The sequence below is a fragment of the Porites lutea genome, chromosome 5 (genome assembly GCF_958299795.1).
Source record: "Porites lutea chromosome 5, jaPorLute2.1, whole genome shotgun sequence".
Taxonomy (NCBI): domain Eukaryota; kingdom Metazoa; phylum Cnidaria; class Anthozoa; order Scleractinia; family Poritidae; genus Porites; species Porites lutea.
In genome coordinates, this window is record NC_133205.1 from 29346551 (window position 1) to 29364941 (window position 18391).

At 38.5% G+C, this 18391-nt stretch overlaps 2 protein-coding genes across 2 annotated transcripts; both read right to left on the reverse strand.

Annotated features, from left to right (window-relative positions):
- Positions 1-2736: 2736 nt before the first annotated feature.
- Positions 2737-7597, reverse strand: LOC140937164 (universal stress protein in QAH/OAS sulfhydrylase 3'region-like). The gene is made up of 4 exons (XM_073386696.1): positions 7455-7597; positions 5816-5905; positions 5627-5730; positions 2737-3296 (listed from the first exon to the last, which is right to left on the reverse strand). The coding sequence occupies exons 1-4, from the start codon at positions 7519-7521 to the stop codon at positions 3093-3095; spliced, it is 465 nt and encodes a 154-aa protein (XP_073242797.1). The 5' UTR covers positions 7522-7597; the 3' UTR covers positions 2737-3092.
- A 978-nt stretch (positions 7598-8575) lies between these two features.
- LOC140937277 (mitochondrial substrate carrier family protein S-like) lies at positions 8576-18391 on the reverse strand. The gene is made up of 9 exons (XM_073386817.1): positions 18302-18391; positions 17507-17660; positions 16802-16870; positions 15491-15550; positions 14989-15061; positions 12152-12199; positions 11280-11419; positions 10446-10511; positions 8576-9656 (listed from the first exon to the last, which is right to left on the reverse strand). The coding sequence occupies exons 1-9, from the start codon at positions 18372-18374 to the stop codon at positions 9482-9484; spliced, it is 858 nt and encodes a 285-aa protein (XP_073242918.1). The 5' UTR covers positions 18375-18391; the 3' UTR covers positions 8576-9481.

Here is an 18391-nt window from a genome sequence, read left to right on the forward strand (position 1 = left end):
CAGGATTAACACTACTTAGACCAATGACGTTTCCAGGCTTACATGGCTCACATGTAAACTGAATTAGAGAGTAGACTGGCAGGCCTCTCATTATTACTGATTCTCTTGGCCTCTACATCACCGTTTGATCAAAACATCTATGGTCACTCCAGAACATAACATTACTGATCATCTACTTGTTCTTTTTTTGGTTATTGACAATGTGAGGATTTATACCAAGAAATTATTTTCGTGTAACTGCTCACAGACAGGATTTTAGAAGAAAAATAATGAAGAATGTGTTTTAACAGGCATAGCCTTCGAATCAATTCATTACTGGAAGCTTTAGCCTGAGAATGCAGACAGATTTCCAGTTGTATTTTTTAGTGATGTGAAACTACAACCCAAAATGTTTTGTTTAGTTTGATTATTTTTCTCTTTGCCCAGTGCTTCATGTACTGTCTTCAGTAATATGATCTGTCTAGACATTTTTCCTGACTTTTTCTTTTATTTAGTAAGATTATCTTGCATACTTCCATGGAAAGTAAAAAAAAGTGTCAATAAAAGATTTACACTATAAGTATTTTGTTGCTGAGATACTTGGGTATCAGCTCTAGAAGCATAATTTCAAGTGTGGTAGATATACTCCCACAGAACAACAGACTTGAGAAATAGTTTCCTTATACTTACCTCTGAGGAGCAAATGAAGCAACTATTATTTACCCACAAAAAACTTACACCCGAATAGCTTCGGCAATCGAAGCATGTACAGTGTAGTTTTATAGGTGGGTGAAATGCTTGAATCTGCACTGCTGGTTGGAATATGCGGACCCCCATGGAAACAGTTACTCCAGAATTTTCGAGCGTTTATTGACCAATTTAAAAGGCGTCCTGGTTACCACTTTTTTGGGGGAAGATTGAACGGTATAGCTGAACCTTGACAGAATATTTGTCTTCTCATTAAAAAGCGATTTGGTGCCTTCAGGAACTCTCTCTTCAAGTCGTAAGCCGTTATCAGATAAGCTTCAATGTCGCTGTCCAGGTTCGAAGTAAAAATGTTTAAATCGCCGAGTCACTAGCCTAAGTGTTCCGTTCCCAATTCTGAGATATTTACCACCTGTTTATAAAAGCCATTGTTTTGATTCTGACTTTTTCTTGAAGGTATTGTTTTCAGTGGAAGGCTCCTGTAGAATCTTGCGTCAGCCCAACTGGCTATAAACGGAGTATGGGTGTAACCATATTTCCTAGGCAATTTTGTACACTTGAACTGTATTCAAGCACTTCTCAAGTTCAAACATTGACATAAAAAGATACTCTCGAATTAATCGTATTACTTGTTTCAATTCGAGAGCTTTATTGTTGGATTAACTGGTTTTACTTCGCGGCTGACTCGCAAGGTACCTGCGGAAAGTAGTGTTTAAAGTCACTGATCATTTTTATGAAATTGTTATGAGATTTAATTTTTCAAAAATGAGAAAGAGTTTTGACCTATGTAAGTTATGTTTTTGTCTCCAAACGCAGTGTTGTGGGGTTTCAGAGTTACAGGCCATTAAAGATGATCTTGGTGATGATTTTTATCGATCTGTAGGAGCGTTTGTCAACACTTTTGAGTCTTGTCGCCAGTCTGTTTTTTGTTTTCAGGTTAGAATTGCGTTATTGATACTTTATATGATAACATCTACAGCTTCGCTTTAGTTGTTTAAATGATTTGCTCTACTGTTACTGAGAAATTGGACCGGGAATGTGGCGGATTTTAAGAAGACGACCGCTTGCCAAACGTACTGCTTTTTGTATCCGTGCAATAAAGAAACGCACGGATCATGAATCCTAAAAATCCGGATTTAGATTTGATCTAATGAATCCACTCGGAGTGTGGATTCTATAGATTCAAAATCCATTTTCGGATTTTATTAAAGAAACGCAAAATCCGTTTTTGGATGCAAGAATACGGATTTGGATTTTTTTAAAGAAACGCACCCTTAAGCTTAAATGAAAGGCAAAGTAGCTCCGACAAAAAGCACAACAAAAGCTTACGTCTCGTTCTGTTTATCCCTTTCCGCTGTTGTTTCACGGGCTCTCTACCGTTTTCTTTATCGACAGTGAAACAAATGAAACTATTCCCACTCCATTTCCGAAATGTTTATCACTTTTTTAGCGAGAAAAACTCTTTGAGTAAAACTTTTCTCGTTGAATGTGTTCGAAGCGGCGCTGCAAGCCGCAATAAAAGGCGGCAATTTTGGCGCGAAACCCACACACCTCTGTGCCTTCTGATTGGACGTATCATTTTTCTCACACGTGAAAAAACATCGTTCGCGATTCTGATTGGACGTATCATTTTTTTTCACGTGTGAAAACCATCGTTCGCTCCTCTGATTGGCTAGAACTAATTTGCGTACGAAAATTTACGACATAGCTTTTTGGTGAGTATTTCTCAGTATGTATATAATAACATGTATATTAAATATAACAAACAACCAGAGGTAACAGTTAGACTACCTACTAACTAAGAGGCTTTAGGACTCTGGATATGTTTTACTCATTACTTGATTTATTCTCAATAGAATGGCCCTTTAACAATAATATTTATGGAGCAATATGCTCAATATGTGATATTGAATTGCAATATTCTGCTGTCCTATCATATAAGAAACTGAAAAATGTGTTTGCCAACCAAACGTTTCCACAGAAAAATTAGAAAAAAAAATCCAAACAAGGAGTGGAAAAATGCACTGAAAATGAGCAAAATATTACAATATTTATTTACCTCAAAAACTTTAAATTTTCTCTCTATTTTATTTTTCTATTACCACAACTCATGGAACAGCTAAGAAAGAAAGAATCCTCAATGTCTCTGGTAGGTAAAATGAGCTATGAAATTTTCTTCTCCAAAGAATTGCAGAAAACAAATTTATACTACCAGTATACACACAGAGTATCTTTCATGTTTTCTTCAGAACCAATACAAAAATACTGCATAAGGCTGTGCTGTAGCATTGCACAATATAAAGTCACTAACAAATTGGTAACAATATTTTCCATTGTTTCACAGGATAACTAATAAAAGTAAATTCACTGAATAAAGATACAGTGTAAGTATCTAATTGAACTTCTGCCTAATCTTGGCACAATGGTGGCACCACTGAAACTGGGACAGTAGCATGGTGTAGAGTGTAGTCACTAACGCTACCAAGAAGTGTGCGTCGTACAGTCCCTAATCCTCGACTACCCATCACAATGTGATTGGCTTTTTCTCTTTTTGCGGTCTGACAAATCACTTCTCCAGGTCTACCAACATCTGTAACCAGCTTGAAGTTCATCTAGTAACAGTTAAACAGAACAAAACCAGTTTGGATTCATTTATTTGTGCTGCTTTACAATTTGCTAGGGAGTGTTCTTTCCTTAATTTTGCATATTCAGTGGCAAGGCTACTGTGCTTTTAGAAAACCTGAATGGAGCCCAGTACTCTAAACCTATAAAATCCAGGGTCCCCAGCATACGACTTCTATGAATAAACTAAGATTTCTTAGTCTCCCAAGAGTAAAAGTAATTAAAAGGTGCGAGCCAGGCCACTGGGTACTGCTGGAGCACAGCTGTTAACTGTGCCTTTTTATTTACTGTATGTGACAACAAACATGGGTATCAAATAATTTTCCATTTTGAATTAAAGTCAATGGCTTACAAGAATTGAATAATGACACCAATGGTAACAATAGTACAATCTTTTTCTTTTCAGCTTTTGTCAATAGTGGCACAGTTAGGTCATGCTTTTGTGTTCAGATTGAGGCCCTGATAGGCTAAAATTCCAGCAAGTCACATGGCGTTGAAAGACAGAAGAAATGGCAACAAACGACATGAAGATTGGTTGAAACTGCCACAGAAAAAAGGATAATGACCGCCATCTCAAAACGCAAAACAACCAGTTTTGAAATTCAGACTAGGGATTAACATCATACCCCCTCCCCCCCCCCCCCCCCCCAAGAGGGCCTCGTTCATCTGTAACCTGATCCTCTTTTTGCAAACACTATAAAGAAAAAACACTGACAGTATTGTCCCAAAAAAACTAGACAAATGCAATGTAATAATAATAATAATAATAATATTATAATAATTATGGTAATGATAAATACAATTTCAATTTCACTTTTTATAGTTGCACTACAAGAGTGACCCAAAGACAGCATGTAACAAAAATGTAAGACAAGTCATTTTCTTTATAATTTCTGTGGGTAAATAGACAGGGCTTCTGACAGGTCGCGGGAACAAAAGTCAAATTTCGCAGGACTTTTAGGGACAAATTCGCGGAAAAATCTACTGATTTTGCGGGAATTTTCGGGGCAAACTTCGGTGAAAAGCAATCAGTAAAATACAGCCGATTTTGTGGTTATTTTGGGGGCAAATTTCGCTAGAAATTGATCAGTTCTGTTCTGATCAGACCAGCATTTTTATCGTTTTTCTAACAGAGGTCATCACTTGCTCTTTCATTAACAATATGCTCCAGAAATGAACCAATGGCAGGGCCTTTAACATCATCGCTAGTGCCCAGTTTTTCGCAACACAATCTACACCATGTAGTTTTGGGACGTTATTTGCACGTTTCAGTGACAAAGTTTCAAGATAAATTTGCAAGTTTTACAGCAACTAGACAGCCCCAATAGCTGAGACAAGTTTCAAATATGTTGTACAGACATGTATTTCATAAGATTTCTATCGAATTTCGCAGTGTTTTGCATTTTTGGTGAATTTACCTGAATTTTTTTCAGCTCCATGACCGTGCAAAATATCAAAATCCCTGAATAGAAGAGTGAATTACAGAGTGAATTGTGGTTGTAGAGATGTTCAAACTGTATTATATGCAGCGAATTTTTCATTCAAGTTTAGTAATATTAAATTATTAATAATTATTATTAAAATAAACTATATTGCCATGAGTTGTTTTCATTTGTTTTGGTTATCATCATAATACTTAATAATTATTATTATTATTATATTATTCTACTTTCTTGACTACATCTTCAAACTAAAGAAATATAAATTAAAGCGGTTCTGTCTTCACTATTTCTCTACACTTTTAATCCATGTGAATTAAATGCTCAGCTTTCTTGGCAGGTACAGTTATAAGGTCCACCAAGGGGACCTTATAACTGTACCTGCAAAGAAAATATTGCATAATCTCCAGACTTCAGTTAAACGATCAACCCAAAACCCTCTGCATCAAGTTGTTTGAAGGATGAATAGCACAGCTGAGGATGATGACTCATACTCTTTTGATAGTTAACCCAGAATATATAATAACAAGACACACTGAGAAATTCAGCCCTTGGCTTCGAAACTCTTGTATTAACTACTTATGCATGGGTATTATTATCAATGATACGTGCCAAAATGTGTTGTTTTTTACTCCTTCCAGTCTCAAATCCGAATTTTTATCTACATATAATGTTTGATAACCACCGATTCTGGTCAGGTGTTGGGTATAAGCATTTGTGCTCTCTTAAACAAATTTAGAATAGCTGGGCCTGAAACTGGAAATGATTTTTCACTATTTTTGTAGCCTGATCCATAGCCTGCAAATACAGCTCTCTCTCCTCACTCCTTGCTGCACCCACCCAAATTTCCACAGTTTACCCACTTTAGGGTTTAATGGTACCTTTTTATTTCTGCAAATGTCAGCAAATGAGCTCATCATGTGCTCTTCATCACTTTTGCACTTCTCAAACCAACTTGTGTAACTTTCACGATATGACATCCCATCTAAGAAAAATTCAAAATAATGCTGTAAAAATTAAAAGAAACACCATCCTACAGCTCAATAATATTCTCAAATATATATACATACGGGGATGCATAATGATTGGTCTTTTGTCAGAATCGATGGCATGTACAAAAACAATCTGGTCATCTGGCTTGTGATAATTTCCACAGTACCCTGAAAGTAGAAATTATAAGCTATAAGTTCATTGATTTATTTCCAAATAATAATACTATGAAAACTTTTATGCAAGATGGAACAAGAAAGGCATAATGTCAATACCCAATGAAAATTATTGGTTTGATTGAAATGTACTTTACAAAAGCTTACTGTATTAGGAGAAAACAGACGACATTTCGCGAAGCCACCACTGCAGGTTTTCCCACAAAATAACATCTCTGAGAAACGAGCACCAAAATTCCTTACTTATGACTCGTCACTACCCAGATCTGGGTAGTGACGAGTCATCAGTATGGAATTTCTGCGCTTGTTTACTGGAGCACAGGCTACTGAATGCCAGTACGTTCATGTCCTCTAAGAGGACTATTTTTTGTCATTGTTGTTTTGCTTTTTTTTTCTTTATTTGTTTTTTTGTTTGCTTTGCGAGGTTCTGTGATTCATGCCGTATTTCTACTAAAATATTTTATCTGTTGGCTATGTTTAGTTTCATGACCTCTGCAATACAATATTTTGTGCAACACAGGCATTGCATGATCTCTGCTTGGTCCCAAACTGTCCCACTAGTCCAAATAAATGAAATTTATATTCAAACACCAAAGGGAGAGCTGCAGCTCCTTTCCTACCTCCCCTAACTACCTCTAAATCTACCCAAGCAATGGAGGGGTGGAGCTCCCCATAAATTAATGAAGTGGACACAGAACTGCAAATTTTCTGATGCACCAGTTTTAAGGAGACTTGCATCCATTTTTCAAGGTCTCACCCCTGTGTGTTTGATGCTCCATAACTTTGGCTGTAAAGCATCTACAGAAAAGCCACAAAGTGAAACAATATATTTGCTAGATTTTGAGAAAATTCCCAATTTGTAAATTTCATGTCATCGTTATTCTGTTGCTAAGAAAGAAGGAATGTCAACAAAACTTAACCTAAAAGTAAGTTCAATGTTAAACATGTTTCACTTTCTGGCTTTTCCGTACTTGCTCTACGGCCAAAGTTGTGAAGCATCAAACACAAAGGGATGAGACCTAGAAAAATGGGTACGAGCCTCCTTAACTTCCCGCAACCTTGTCCCCAGAGTATTCTTGTTTTCCAACATGGCCCCGGCCTGGAGTCTGGGTAGTGAACTTAATGAAGTGCACTGTGTCAGTGTTTATAATATTCACAGCCTCTTATGATGGAAGGAATAGAATCTAAGCCCTCAAATTAGCGCATTAGCTTCCCTTTTTTGGCTGCTTCAGGGAAAAAAAGTAAGTTACCTGTATATAACTTTTAAACTGGTAAAGTCTGATCTGTCTAGCGAGTAAATTGAAGAGAAGGAAAGACATTTTTATCTACGAACTCTACGTTTTCACCCAAATACGTTAAGCTAATCGGAGCCATGAATTTTTTGCGGAATAAAAGAAGCAAATTTAATAAAAAGCAAACTTCATGTCACGAAGCACGTTTTCGTGATCAACATTAATTATTAAACTCCCGAAATTTCGTACAGCATTTTGAAATACAAAAGAAATTATGACAAAGAACAGTCTAGTAATCATGTATAACTTACATTCAAAGGCTTTCTTGCTGTGTTCACTTCCATCCACTGCAACTATCACCGGGTTGCCGTCTTCCATTGTGTGTATTAAACCGAGTTGTTCTTCTCAAACTTTTCATGACAGTCCTCATGTAAGTGTCATAAGGTATAACGCCAATATCGTCCCACAGTCTAACCCACAGTCCAGGATTTAATCTCGTACCCAGATCTCTTGTTGACAAAGCTTCGTCAACAAATTTTTTTCTAGACTACGAGTAGTCCCCCATTTTCCCTCAGGGATCGTAGAGCGAGCGAAACGCGAGCGCGCGTGAAAATCACCCCACGCGAGAAAAAGGCGACCTGTGTTTCGCTCGCTCTACTATCCCTGAGGAAAAATGGGGGACTACTCGTAGTCTAATTTTTTTCTAGCCTGCGAAAACATCCGTTTCTCGCAATTCTCCTCGCTCTTCGCCGCTGGGCACGTTCCGCGCGAAACGTCACCAGTGGCGAAGAGCCAGGAGAAACGGATGTTTTCGCGGGCTAATTTTTTCAAAACTTTTTTTTTCTGTCGATATCTGCTTCTGATTGGCTGTACTCTGAATGGCATGGGATCAAACTACGTTGCAAAATGTTCACACACCCGTACTCGTAGGCAGAAGATTTCTCCTGTTATGCCAAGACAAAAAAATGGCTGAACTAAAAGAATGCACAGAAATACCAGTGAAGATCCGGAGTTGCTCAAAAAACGTACTTTATCTAAGTGTCAAGGTAATTGGCACGCAATTACTACTTGAGAAAACTTTTTTTACCTGTCCTGATAGAGACGACCCCCCCCCCCCCCCCACCCCTGTTTTTGTGTGGCCATTCGAACCACATGAAAGTCTACTCTGTTTGCAGAGCAAAGACTGTGCCTTCTTCCTCCGTTATTTGAAGACCACAATGAGTATTGGTCCGGTCCCTGGAATCAAACCCGCAACCTTCCGCCCTGTAAAAAAGATAGGGGTGCTAAGTTAGCAATATTCCCTATTATATGATTCAACTGGTTAGCAGTCGGATTTAAAATTGTTCTTTCTTTTTTTTTCTTTCATATTTATCACACTTTCTCGATTAAACGCCAAGCCCCAAAGTGGAAAATAATTGGAAATAAGCCAACTAAAGAATTTATTTTTTTAGTGCAATAAACTGTAACTTAGAAGTAAAGATACACGGCTCGCAAAAATACTCATTAAAAACCTTTTCTGTAAAAAGATCAGGCCGGAATAATTAACTTCGGTCGCCAGTGGCGTTGCGGAGTTTAATTGAAGAAAATCTTATGAATTTTGTCCCTTTCAATTGCGAATTTATTGCCAAAACTTATTACATTGAAGTTGTTGTTCAGGAGTACTACTGAAAATCCATTATTTTAACCAGTGACCATTGGCTTATCTCACCATTTACTTAATGGGTTATATTTTTCCAAGAAACCTTTTTGTGTGGACTGATTGTAAACCAGATTTCTAAAAAAATATATAAATAAATCCATAAATAGATACAAACTACATTCAAAATCCTCTCTCACGTTCAAATAAGTATTCAGAAACTAGCATTTAGGAAAATGTGAGGATGGGCGATTAGTGCTTACTGGTGAGCTAGTAGAGGAAGGATAAGACTGTTTCCCTTGCATTGCTTGCCAAAGGTTATAATATCAGCCGCTAGCAGTGCCTTGTTTGCCTTATTCCTCATTTGAAGTTACAATCAAAGTCAAAGTCACGTGACTCTCGGAAAGGTCCAATTCGATCAAGTGACCAAAATCCGATTCTCTGATTGGTTCTTTTGTTACTTCTTAGTCAGACAGAGTTAGTTGCTGGAAGAGACTTTTTTATCAGTCAGGACTTCTGATCTGCAAAAAACGGTGGCTAACTTTTTCTTCTGGATGTTAACTGTTAATGCGCCACCGTCGAAACACCAGATCACTAGATTTTAAAAATAGTCCCTCCCAGCTACCATCCGTGAAGACAAGAATGTTTGCAGTCTTCTTAATTAAGTATATAAATTATATTCCTGCTTCACTCCAGACACTGTCATCCTCTGAGGCCCCACTGGGACACTTTTCTTTGGGCCCAGCTCATGGCAATCATAGATGTTCCATTTGACATGAAGCTCCTGATTGATCCTGGAACAATGCCGCGGTACAGACCAAAAAAGCCACCCCTCTCTTTAATCACTAGCCTCATACGAGCCACCACAGGAAGGTCCCTTGAGTTTAAATCAAGACTGGCTGTTAACAAAGCTAATTTTGATTGCACGTTTAATTGACTGACTGACAGTAGGGAATAAAACTAAATATCCTTTCTTTACAAGTTCTTTAACATCGTGCGCCAGCAAAAAAAAAAGCCAGAGGTCGGAGTAACGAGGAAGCAATTAAAAAGAGCAATGCAGAGATTACAGCAATACTGCATGCAAGTTACAAAGAGACGGTGGGAGACGAGTTGTTCGAATCTCGATAAACGCTAACTCAAGGTTAAAATTTTAACTCTTATGGGCTGGTTTGGGTTTACATTACCGGCAGGGTCTTTGAGTAACAGCTCAACGATTCTTGGTGCGACCCAGTTACGTATTCCAAGAGGATAGAATTTTGTTGAATTTGAATGTGCTTAGTCTTTGGAAACCGAGCAGGGAGAAAGAGGGCCTAAAGAGACTGAAATATGATATTTTAGGCCGAGGCCTTCATTATGGCGTGGAAAGTCTATTTGGAAGAGTTAATTTCACGTCTCCTCACAAGTGATTGGGAGAGAAAGTGATAACCAAGACAACCTGGAAGACCACGACGATGATGATGATGACAATGATGATGGTGATGATGGTTATGACAATGTTGATGGCAGATCTAACAAGTTACGATTAACCTTCAAGGTAAAAACGCACATTATTGGCCTTATCACTCAGTAGCCATTCCTTCTTCTCAGTTGTCCAGACAAGGCGTCGTCCAGTGGACGATATGTGTCTTAAAAGAGGTGTTGAAAAAAGAATGAGGAGGTTACATACTTGCCGTAATTCCCTTGTACCTGTGACTTCATGTTCTCTAACGGCCAGACAACCCACCAAGCAAGACGACAAAATGTCAAGGACAAATTACACTGGAAAGCTATCGCGTTCGACGAACGAGAACGCATCACAATGTACAGTAAGAACATGTAAAATATGCTCGACGAGACTTTTGTCTGTCCCTCTATCTTCTGCTTTTCTAGGGTTTTTTCTGTACAGTATTGAACTAAAATTCTTCTTGGACTCCCTGAGAAATTTTTGAGAACAATATCTTTTGTTGTTGGAAGCAGGAGGGCAGCAGTAGAGTCATTTCTGTATATTTATATTAAATGGTCGGAGTGGTCGCATTTATTTTAGCATGCGTAAAAGGCCTCCTTTACGAGCCATGCGTGGAACTTTGGTGCAAGTTAAGAAAGTTTTTCTTCGCGCCCAAAACTTATTCGCGCTTATTTCGCACGAGAATACTTGCAATGTAAGCTTCCTTTGTTTGCTTGTCAGTTTGCATGTACATATGGATTTTTCGTTGTTATAACTTACATAAGCCAGCATATTTTTCACCTTATTTTTCCCCGTTTGATTTTGAAGTTAATGTCTTGGCTTACTTCTACGAATACTCTGCTTTACTACTTTAACCAAGAGTCATTTTGCTATCGACTCTAGAAAGATGGTCTTTGATACTGCTCAGCGCATGATCCTTCCATTTGGACTAAGTACAGCGGACAGCGAGAAGTGATAGAAAAGGAGGGGGAAAAACGGGAGGAAGAAGGAAATGATTAAGACATAACACGACAGGAGCAAGTCTGTGATATAAATTAAACCGATTGAAAAGGATACGTGGCTGCTATACCCGAGGCAAGAAAGGGACCCAAGATCGGTCTTCTGAACAGGTCTGGCAAATGTCTTCTTCCAGAATCCAGAAGAACAAAATACGTACACATGAGACCCATTGTACGACACCACGTCACACCAAAGCCCTGCAACGGAAAAAAAATTATGCCAACATACATTTCCGCCAGCCTGCTGCCCTTGTACCCGGAGAGGAGTCAGGAATGAAGGCTAAGCCTGGGCCGGGGCAGGGTTGAAAGGGGTTTATGGCCTCTATAGAAATTGATACGTACCCCTTTCGGTACATTGTAATAATGAGCCATGATTTCGCAAAGATTCCTGCATTAATCATTATGTTTGCGATTGATATGTTTCATCAGATACGGAAATTTGCTAAGACCACTCAGGTCGCAAATCGCGGAACAATATAACAACACCCTATAGACAAGAGCAGAAAACCTAGAAGTCTGTTTTCTTCAAAATTCACTGTCCACTCAGGGTTCTCATTAAGTTTTAAAGTAGACAGCTAGGATGTAATAAGAATATTCAGCTTGGTAATCGAATGCTGCAGGCAATTTCAGGCTTTCATTCCATCACTTCACCTCTTTTTCCAAAAAAGTTCACGGCTCAAACCTCAAAGTAGCCGGTTTTTAAGCCGGTTGCCGGCACTTCACTGTTAATCACGACAACCCGGCCTACCACTGATTTTGTCTGACTTTAAACTCTGTGTTATCCCCTACTAATTATTTTATTGAAAGATGTTCTTTACTATGGCTTCAAATGATATCTTTGTTTAACGCACTTTGTTACAAATGAAAAAGGATGTCATAGCCAGTTTGGGATGGATGGATACCACAAAAGTTCAGTTTTATTTGTCTCACCTTGTATAACCCTCTGAAGTGCCATGACTGGCCTGTTTGTCTCCTTACCTGAGGCGTAAATTGGAAGAGAAATAAGAAAAAAATTGGAGCACTTACAATGTACGCAGAACTTTATCAAAGATACAACTAAAACTCTATAATGTAAATGTAAATGACTATAGTACAGTTGAACCTCTCTCGTGGTCAGCTTATGCACCAATCAATGGAAATCCCGCGGGGGGGGGGGGATGCGGGCAAGGGGGGGGGGGATATTTGATGCTTGAGACTATCCCCCCTGTCGGGCTTCTCATCGTGCGAAGCGACCCCGGGGTCGGGACATTTGACTTTGGCCGACTGAAGCCTGGTATCTGATCCAGTCTATCCCTCGAGGCGTTCTGAAAGTTCAGGGCGGAAAAACGTACTGAGCATGCGTGAACTTTTTTGCCCAGATCCCCTGGTCGGGTTTGAAAAAATGGGGGGATTTCAAATATTTTGTTGCCTAAAAATCAAATGTTTCCACTCATAACCTGGAAAGACCAGGCAATTTGTCTTCAAAAGTTGCAAGCTGTGGTTATAACCTTGTCGTTACTTAATTTTTTCGAAGAATACCTCATGGTTAAACGGACTTTAACGACATTAATTTCTTTGCGTTGTACTGGAAATGTGCGTGCGTAGGTCCGATTTTTTTCAAGATGCATTCACAAAATATGTTCATATAAGGAAGTTCCTGGATATATAAGGTCCGGAGCTCCACTGTGGACACAAAAACAACATATCTTTGGACAGTGATTTGCCCCAAAAAAATAACGCTTGCCCACAGTGTGTTTGAAGTCACTGAACTTTGTCGCACTCGAGCTGATATTTTAAAACCCTCGCTCGATCGGACACTCGTAGTTTCACAGATCACTAAAATATAAACAAAATCGTCAATGTACAAGTTATTGCGTTGATATGTGGGCAGAAAAAAGGTCAACCTTTATTTAGTAAAATCTTCCCAAAAATCGGTTTAAAAGCAACTATAGTTTTTTAAACTTGCTCGTTTCGCGCAGATATATAAATTTTGCTTTGTGTTGTCAAGTTGAACACGCATAACATCTATCAAAAACCTACGCGTAAATAGGATTTCCTTCAAACAAAGTTAAAGTTACACTATTTCAAAAAATTTTTGCTGACAATGAAGAAATGAATTTTCTGTACGAAAAGAACCTACCTTAAGATCTTGAAAGCAAAAGATCAGTTGCAACTTGGCAGCCAAGCCATGATTCACCATGTAGCTATTTTCAATAAGCTTGACTGGTCCATGCGAGGGTCTTCGTTTAAGCAAATTAAACTCAGCCGATCATTAGAAAATAAAGAAAATTGCACATACGGGTTTGTTTTGCTCGCCTCAGTCAAATCAAGCTGCAGCAATTGTTTACGGGAAAAGAGTCAATTGTTTTGAAGTCACTGCCCGCAGTTGTCGTTCTCTACTTCACAGCGAGTGAAAAGGACAAATTGCGTACAGAAAGTTATACTTATAAAGAACAGACTGTGACTTTCACAGTGCACTGGAAGACAAAACTATGTCATGAAAAATGAAAAAAGCTCTGACTATTATTACAACAACAAAAAAAACAGAAAAATGATCTTGAGTAAGCTTCCTGGCCTTCTATTTCCGAGAAAGTTTAATAAGCGCACAAGTTTGTTTAGTCTGATGCGTTATAACAGCAATCTGATTCTTTGACTGAAGACAAAGATAAAGCTGGTTCTGCAAAGGTAATAAATCTGGGCATGTAAAAAAAGTAACCGTGACTACTAATAACAGAATTCAAACGGGTTTTAATTGAACCCGGCGAAATCAACTCATAAATTAATCAGATGCACAATAAGAAAAATACTCGCCTCTTAAGATTAGTTCAAAACCTTTTATTCCACCTCAGACTGACGGAATGATCCGTTTTTCCTTTAACATTGGTTGTTCTGAATCCAAAGTAATTTTCATGCGACGAATAAAAAGCAAACATGTCAAACAAAAATGCTTTACAGGGAGCAAACGTTCGCACCTCGTGCATTTCACTCAGAACTCCAGCAACAAACAAACACAGTCAACACACAGAAAAGCCCGCCTTGAGCCTGCGATAAGGGATGCGCAGAAGCTTGCGCAGAACGTTTTTCCGCCCTGAATTCTGAAAGTCACGCTTCAGTTGGAGAAAGGTATGAAGTTTTTATTTGTTTTAATCGCCATAATCCGATACTTTAAACTGTCATCTAAACAGATATTGTCTATTTTGAGAAAGTTATTAGTTATCTTCAAGTTCCCATCTGATTGTAAAACTCAGATTGAAATCGAATTCCACCATAAAAGTCAGAGGATTTTTTACGGGTCACTGATCCGACCTGTTCTGACATGTTGAGCAGATATTATAAAGCAATAGGTACAGAAGCCCCCCGGGTACAGAAGAAAGTGGCCATTGTAAAGAGGTATCGTTGTAGAATGGTTTTAAACAGGAGTCAATGCATGGATTTTTTGTTCGCCAGGACGAAAAAAAGTGGCCGTTGTACAGAGGTGGCGGTTAGCGGAGGTTCGACTGTATTACACTAAAAACTTTAACACAAGCTATGGAAATTCTAAGTTTATTTCTTCCTAAAAATATTTTTTTTATCTTTATCCGTGTAGTTCTGTAGAAACTGGCATTAGTTAATTTTTTAAAAACGAATTAATGTGTTAATGTATATGTTAATTTTAAACGAAAACGCCTCTTGGCGGCGAGGAACAAGAGAGATGGCTGCAGGTTTCGCAGGCTGGGCTTTTCTTGTACAGAGAGATTCTCAGAAAAAGTACAATGTACACAATCTCTACCTCTCAAATATTATTGTACCTTGGCAAGCTCTAGGGGTGTCTCGATAATGGCTCTTGATGTTGAAGCTGCCGCCCCAGCTATTAACACTCGACTGCAACAATAACAAACTAAATTAATCATAACGTAGGTACAGTAACAAAACTATTGAATCTGATTGGCCCGTCCTTGATCTGAACAACAACAGAAAAGTACATATACTATGTTTGCAGAGGCAGGTCAAAGCTTAATGTAAAACTTGAGGAGTTTTCCCAGTATTAACCAAGGGTACATTTCTAGAAGAGAATCTCATTTTTTGTTATTTGTAAATCTAAAAGATTTTAAATCTTTCTATGCCTCTGTGCTCAGGGTCTATTGAATGCCACTTTCCTGTTAATAAAATGATTGTGAATGAACTAACTTCCAAGAAAACATGACAGTTCACAAAAGAAGTCTTTCCATAGTGTTGTCTCCTTTTAGGAAATCTCTGACCGGCCTTCATTTTTCTTGTCATGCAAAAATAACGTAAAAATTAATAACTTACATCTGTAATCCACCAGTCCCAGGAATTTCTCTTCTTCCAAATCCATTGAAATATGTGTACCTAAAAACAGATACTAGAAAATTCAGGAGGGACTGCAAATCATCAAAGTTATAATCAAAGGCCACCCTCCTAAATCAGAGGAAACCACTTCACACTAACTAAATGCACAGCTAAAAATTCACAGATCGACAAATGGAATCTTATCTATCGTATGCTTATATCGTTGATGCTTCACCAGGTGGGGATCACAATGATAAAAAATTTCAATTACTTGATTCTAAAAAAATCCTTCTCAGGTGCAACTAAGATGCATCTAAAATCATAGGTGTGCAGAATACTTTTGCATGCACTTTTTCTCTCTTACCGAAGGTCCAATCCCCTTTCTAATATCCCAGATCGGTGCCATAGCATGGGATGGGCCTGGGCCCCCCAATAATTTTGACAGGCACATTTAATTTGGTCAGTGACCACGCTCTTCACACTGCTCTTTGGTTCAATGTGTTCATTTCAGTTCAATAAAGCATGAAAATTATTTATTTATGGCTTCAACAAAGAAAAATGAAGCAGGTATTAACATGGTTGAAGTAACATATCCGATCAATGATTTTAGTCAGGTAAAAATTGCTGGAAATTAATGCCCTCAGAAGGCTGAAAATGGTTTTTCAGAGACCCTATAAATCAAAATCTTCCGGGGGAGCATGCCCAGGACTCGCCTAGCAGCTCACGCCTTTGGCACTCATGATTAGCCCCACCAATAAATCTAATCTTGCTACGGCACTGTCAGATAAACTTTCCGTACTTGAGGTACATTTCCCCCTTCTAATCCATGCTTCTTAACCCCCACTTCTTAACCCCAGCTACACTTCTCCCTTTCTTACTCCAGATAATCTTCCCTCTTCTTACCCCAGAAACTCTTCCCGCTTTTTATCCCAGATCATATTCCCCCTTCTTACACCAGATACACTTCCCCCACTTCTTACCCCAGATACACTTCCCCCTTCTTAACCCAGATAAACATCGCCCACATACACTTCCCTCTTCTTACCCCTGGCCCCGGTTGTTCAAACATTAGATAGTGCTATGCAGTGGATAAATACATTTCCCCTTCCTACCATGCATACCTCTCCTTCGCCTCAGATGCAAAATTTATATCTGAGATGATTCCAATAATTCAAAATCCCCCTACATCTGTCCCTGCAGTCTACTGACCATGAGCATCCACAAGGAAGAGGGGATTTACCTCCTCCTAATGAAAGACTCATCACAGTGTTCTAGAACACTGGACCAGTTGATGATAGTTACGATACTCACAGGGCTTCAAATACAGCAAACTGTGTTGACCTGTAGATTCCAGATCCCCAAAGTGGTGGAATGCATCCTCTGAAAATATTTTTAGATAAATTTAAAACTGTTGTAAAACAAAGCAGTGGTGGATCCAGGGGAGGGGCCTGGTGGGACCAGGCCTCCCCCTTATTTATAGACCAAATTGGGGCCTGAAGGGCTGAAAAATTTTTTTGGAGACCTGGAGCCTGTTTCTCGAAAGTCCCGATAATATTAACGGGCGTGGTAAGCTGTCTCCGTTTACATTAAAGATCGAGGTTTCAGTAGTTTTGCATCTAACATGATAAAACTGTCAGTTAACGAAACAAAATGGAGTTGTTTTCTAGCCAGGACCCGCGCTCTTATTCTTTATATTTCGATTTGAATATTTGATTTCGGGCCCGTAAAGTTACCGGGACTGTCGAGAAACGGGCCCCAGCCCCCCCTCCCCTTATTTCAGGGCCTGGATGATCAATAGTCAACTGCCTTCACCTCAGTCTTTAAAATTTATTTCAAGTTATACACTGTGAAAGAACTAGTAAAAAATCATGGTAAAATTTTTTATAATAACATTATGGTCCAGTAAAGAAGTTAAGAGTTGACTAGTATGTGCAAATTAATTCATGAAAAGTTAAAAACTTATAAAGGTATATAATTTCTAGATTTAAAAAGAAATTTCCAATCATGACAGCTAACCTATAGAGACCTCTAATGCCTTGCGTTTTCACTGTCTTCACAAATGATCTGATCATTCCTTCACTTTCAAATCCACGCTGCGCTTGCATCTTGGTTTTGATAGTGTCAAATGGATGCCCAACAGCAACACTTGTGGTACCGTAGAGAACGCCAACTGAGAAGATCATTAAAACGTTTCAGTTTAAGACTGCAGTTAGTCGGCCTTTTCCTGTCATTACCGATCTTCATCATCATCATCATCTTGAAGTTCAAACTAATATTAATTATGCAGTTTTTATAATTTGTTTAATAGAGTGAAACCTCCATTAGCTAGGAAGACACAAAGAGGACACCCTCAGTGACGGGCAGGCTTCTTAAGACTGAAAATAGCGACCAAGCCAAGAGGGAACTAAAGAACTAAATTTCCAAGGGTTCAAAAATAATTACAATTTTTAAATTCAATATAAGCTTTTTAATACACGCATGCAAGCTGACGATCTATACGTAATTTGGTAATTTGGCGCTCAAACAGAACTAACTGATCTGACGCTTTACTGTGGTTCTGATCCTTACTGCTTACCATCCAATAAGATAAAAATCCTTTCATTAAACTTCCTCTAAAATTATAAGGTAATTTAAAGAAATTTAGCGGGCGGAAATGCTAGAAATTCATGTGAACCAGATGGACAAGATCTGTTAGAATAGTCAGGCGTCTGGTGATATTACTGTTTTACGAAGTTCCAGCACGTGAAGAGTAGCTGGGAGTAACAGGTCGATCGACTAGTTTAGTTGTATTATTGAACTTATAACTCGTACCTCCGAGCCCTATAAGACCTTCCTGTATCCAGTTAATTCTTTTTTCGTTGTGAGTCATTGTAGCTATAAACATCAATTCGCACGAAGCTT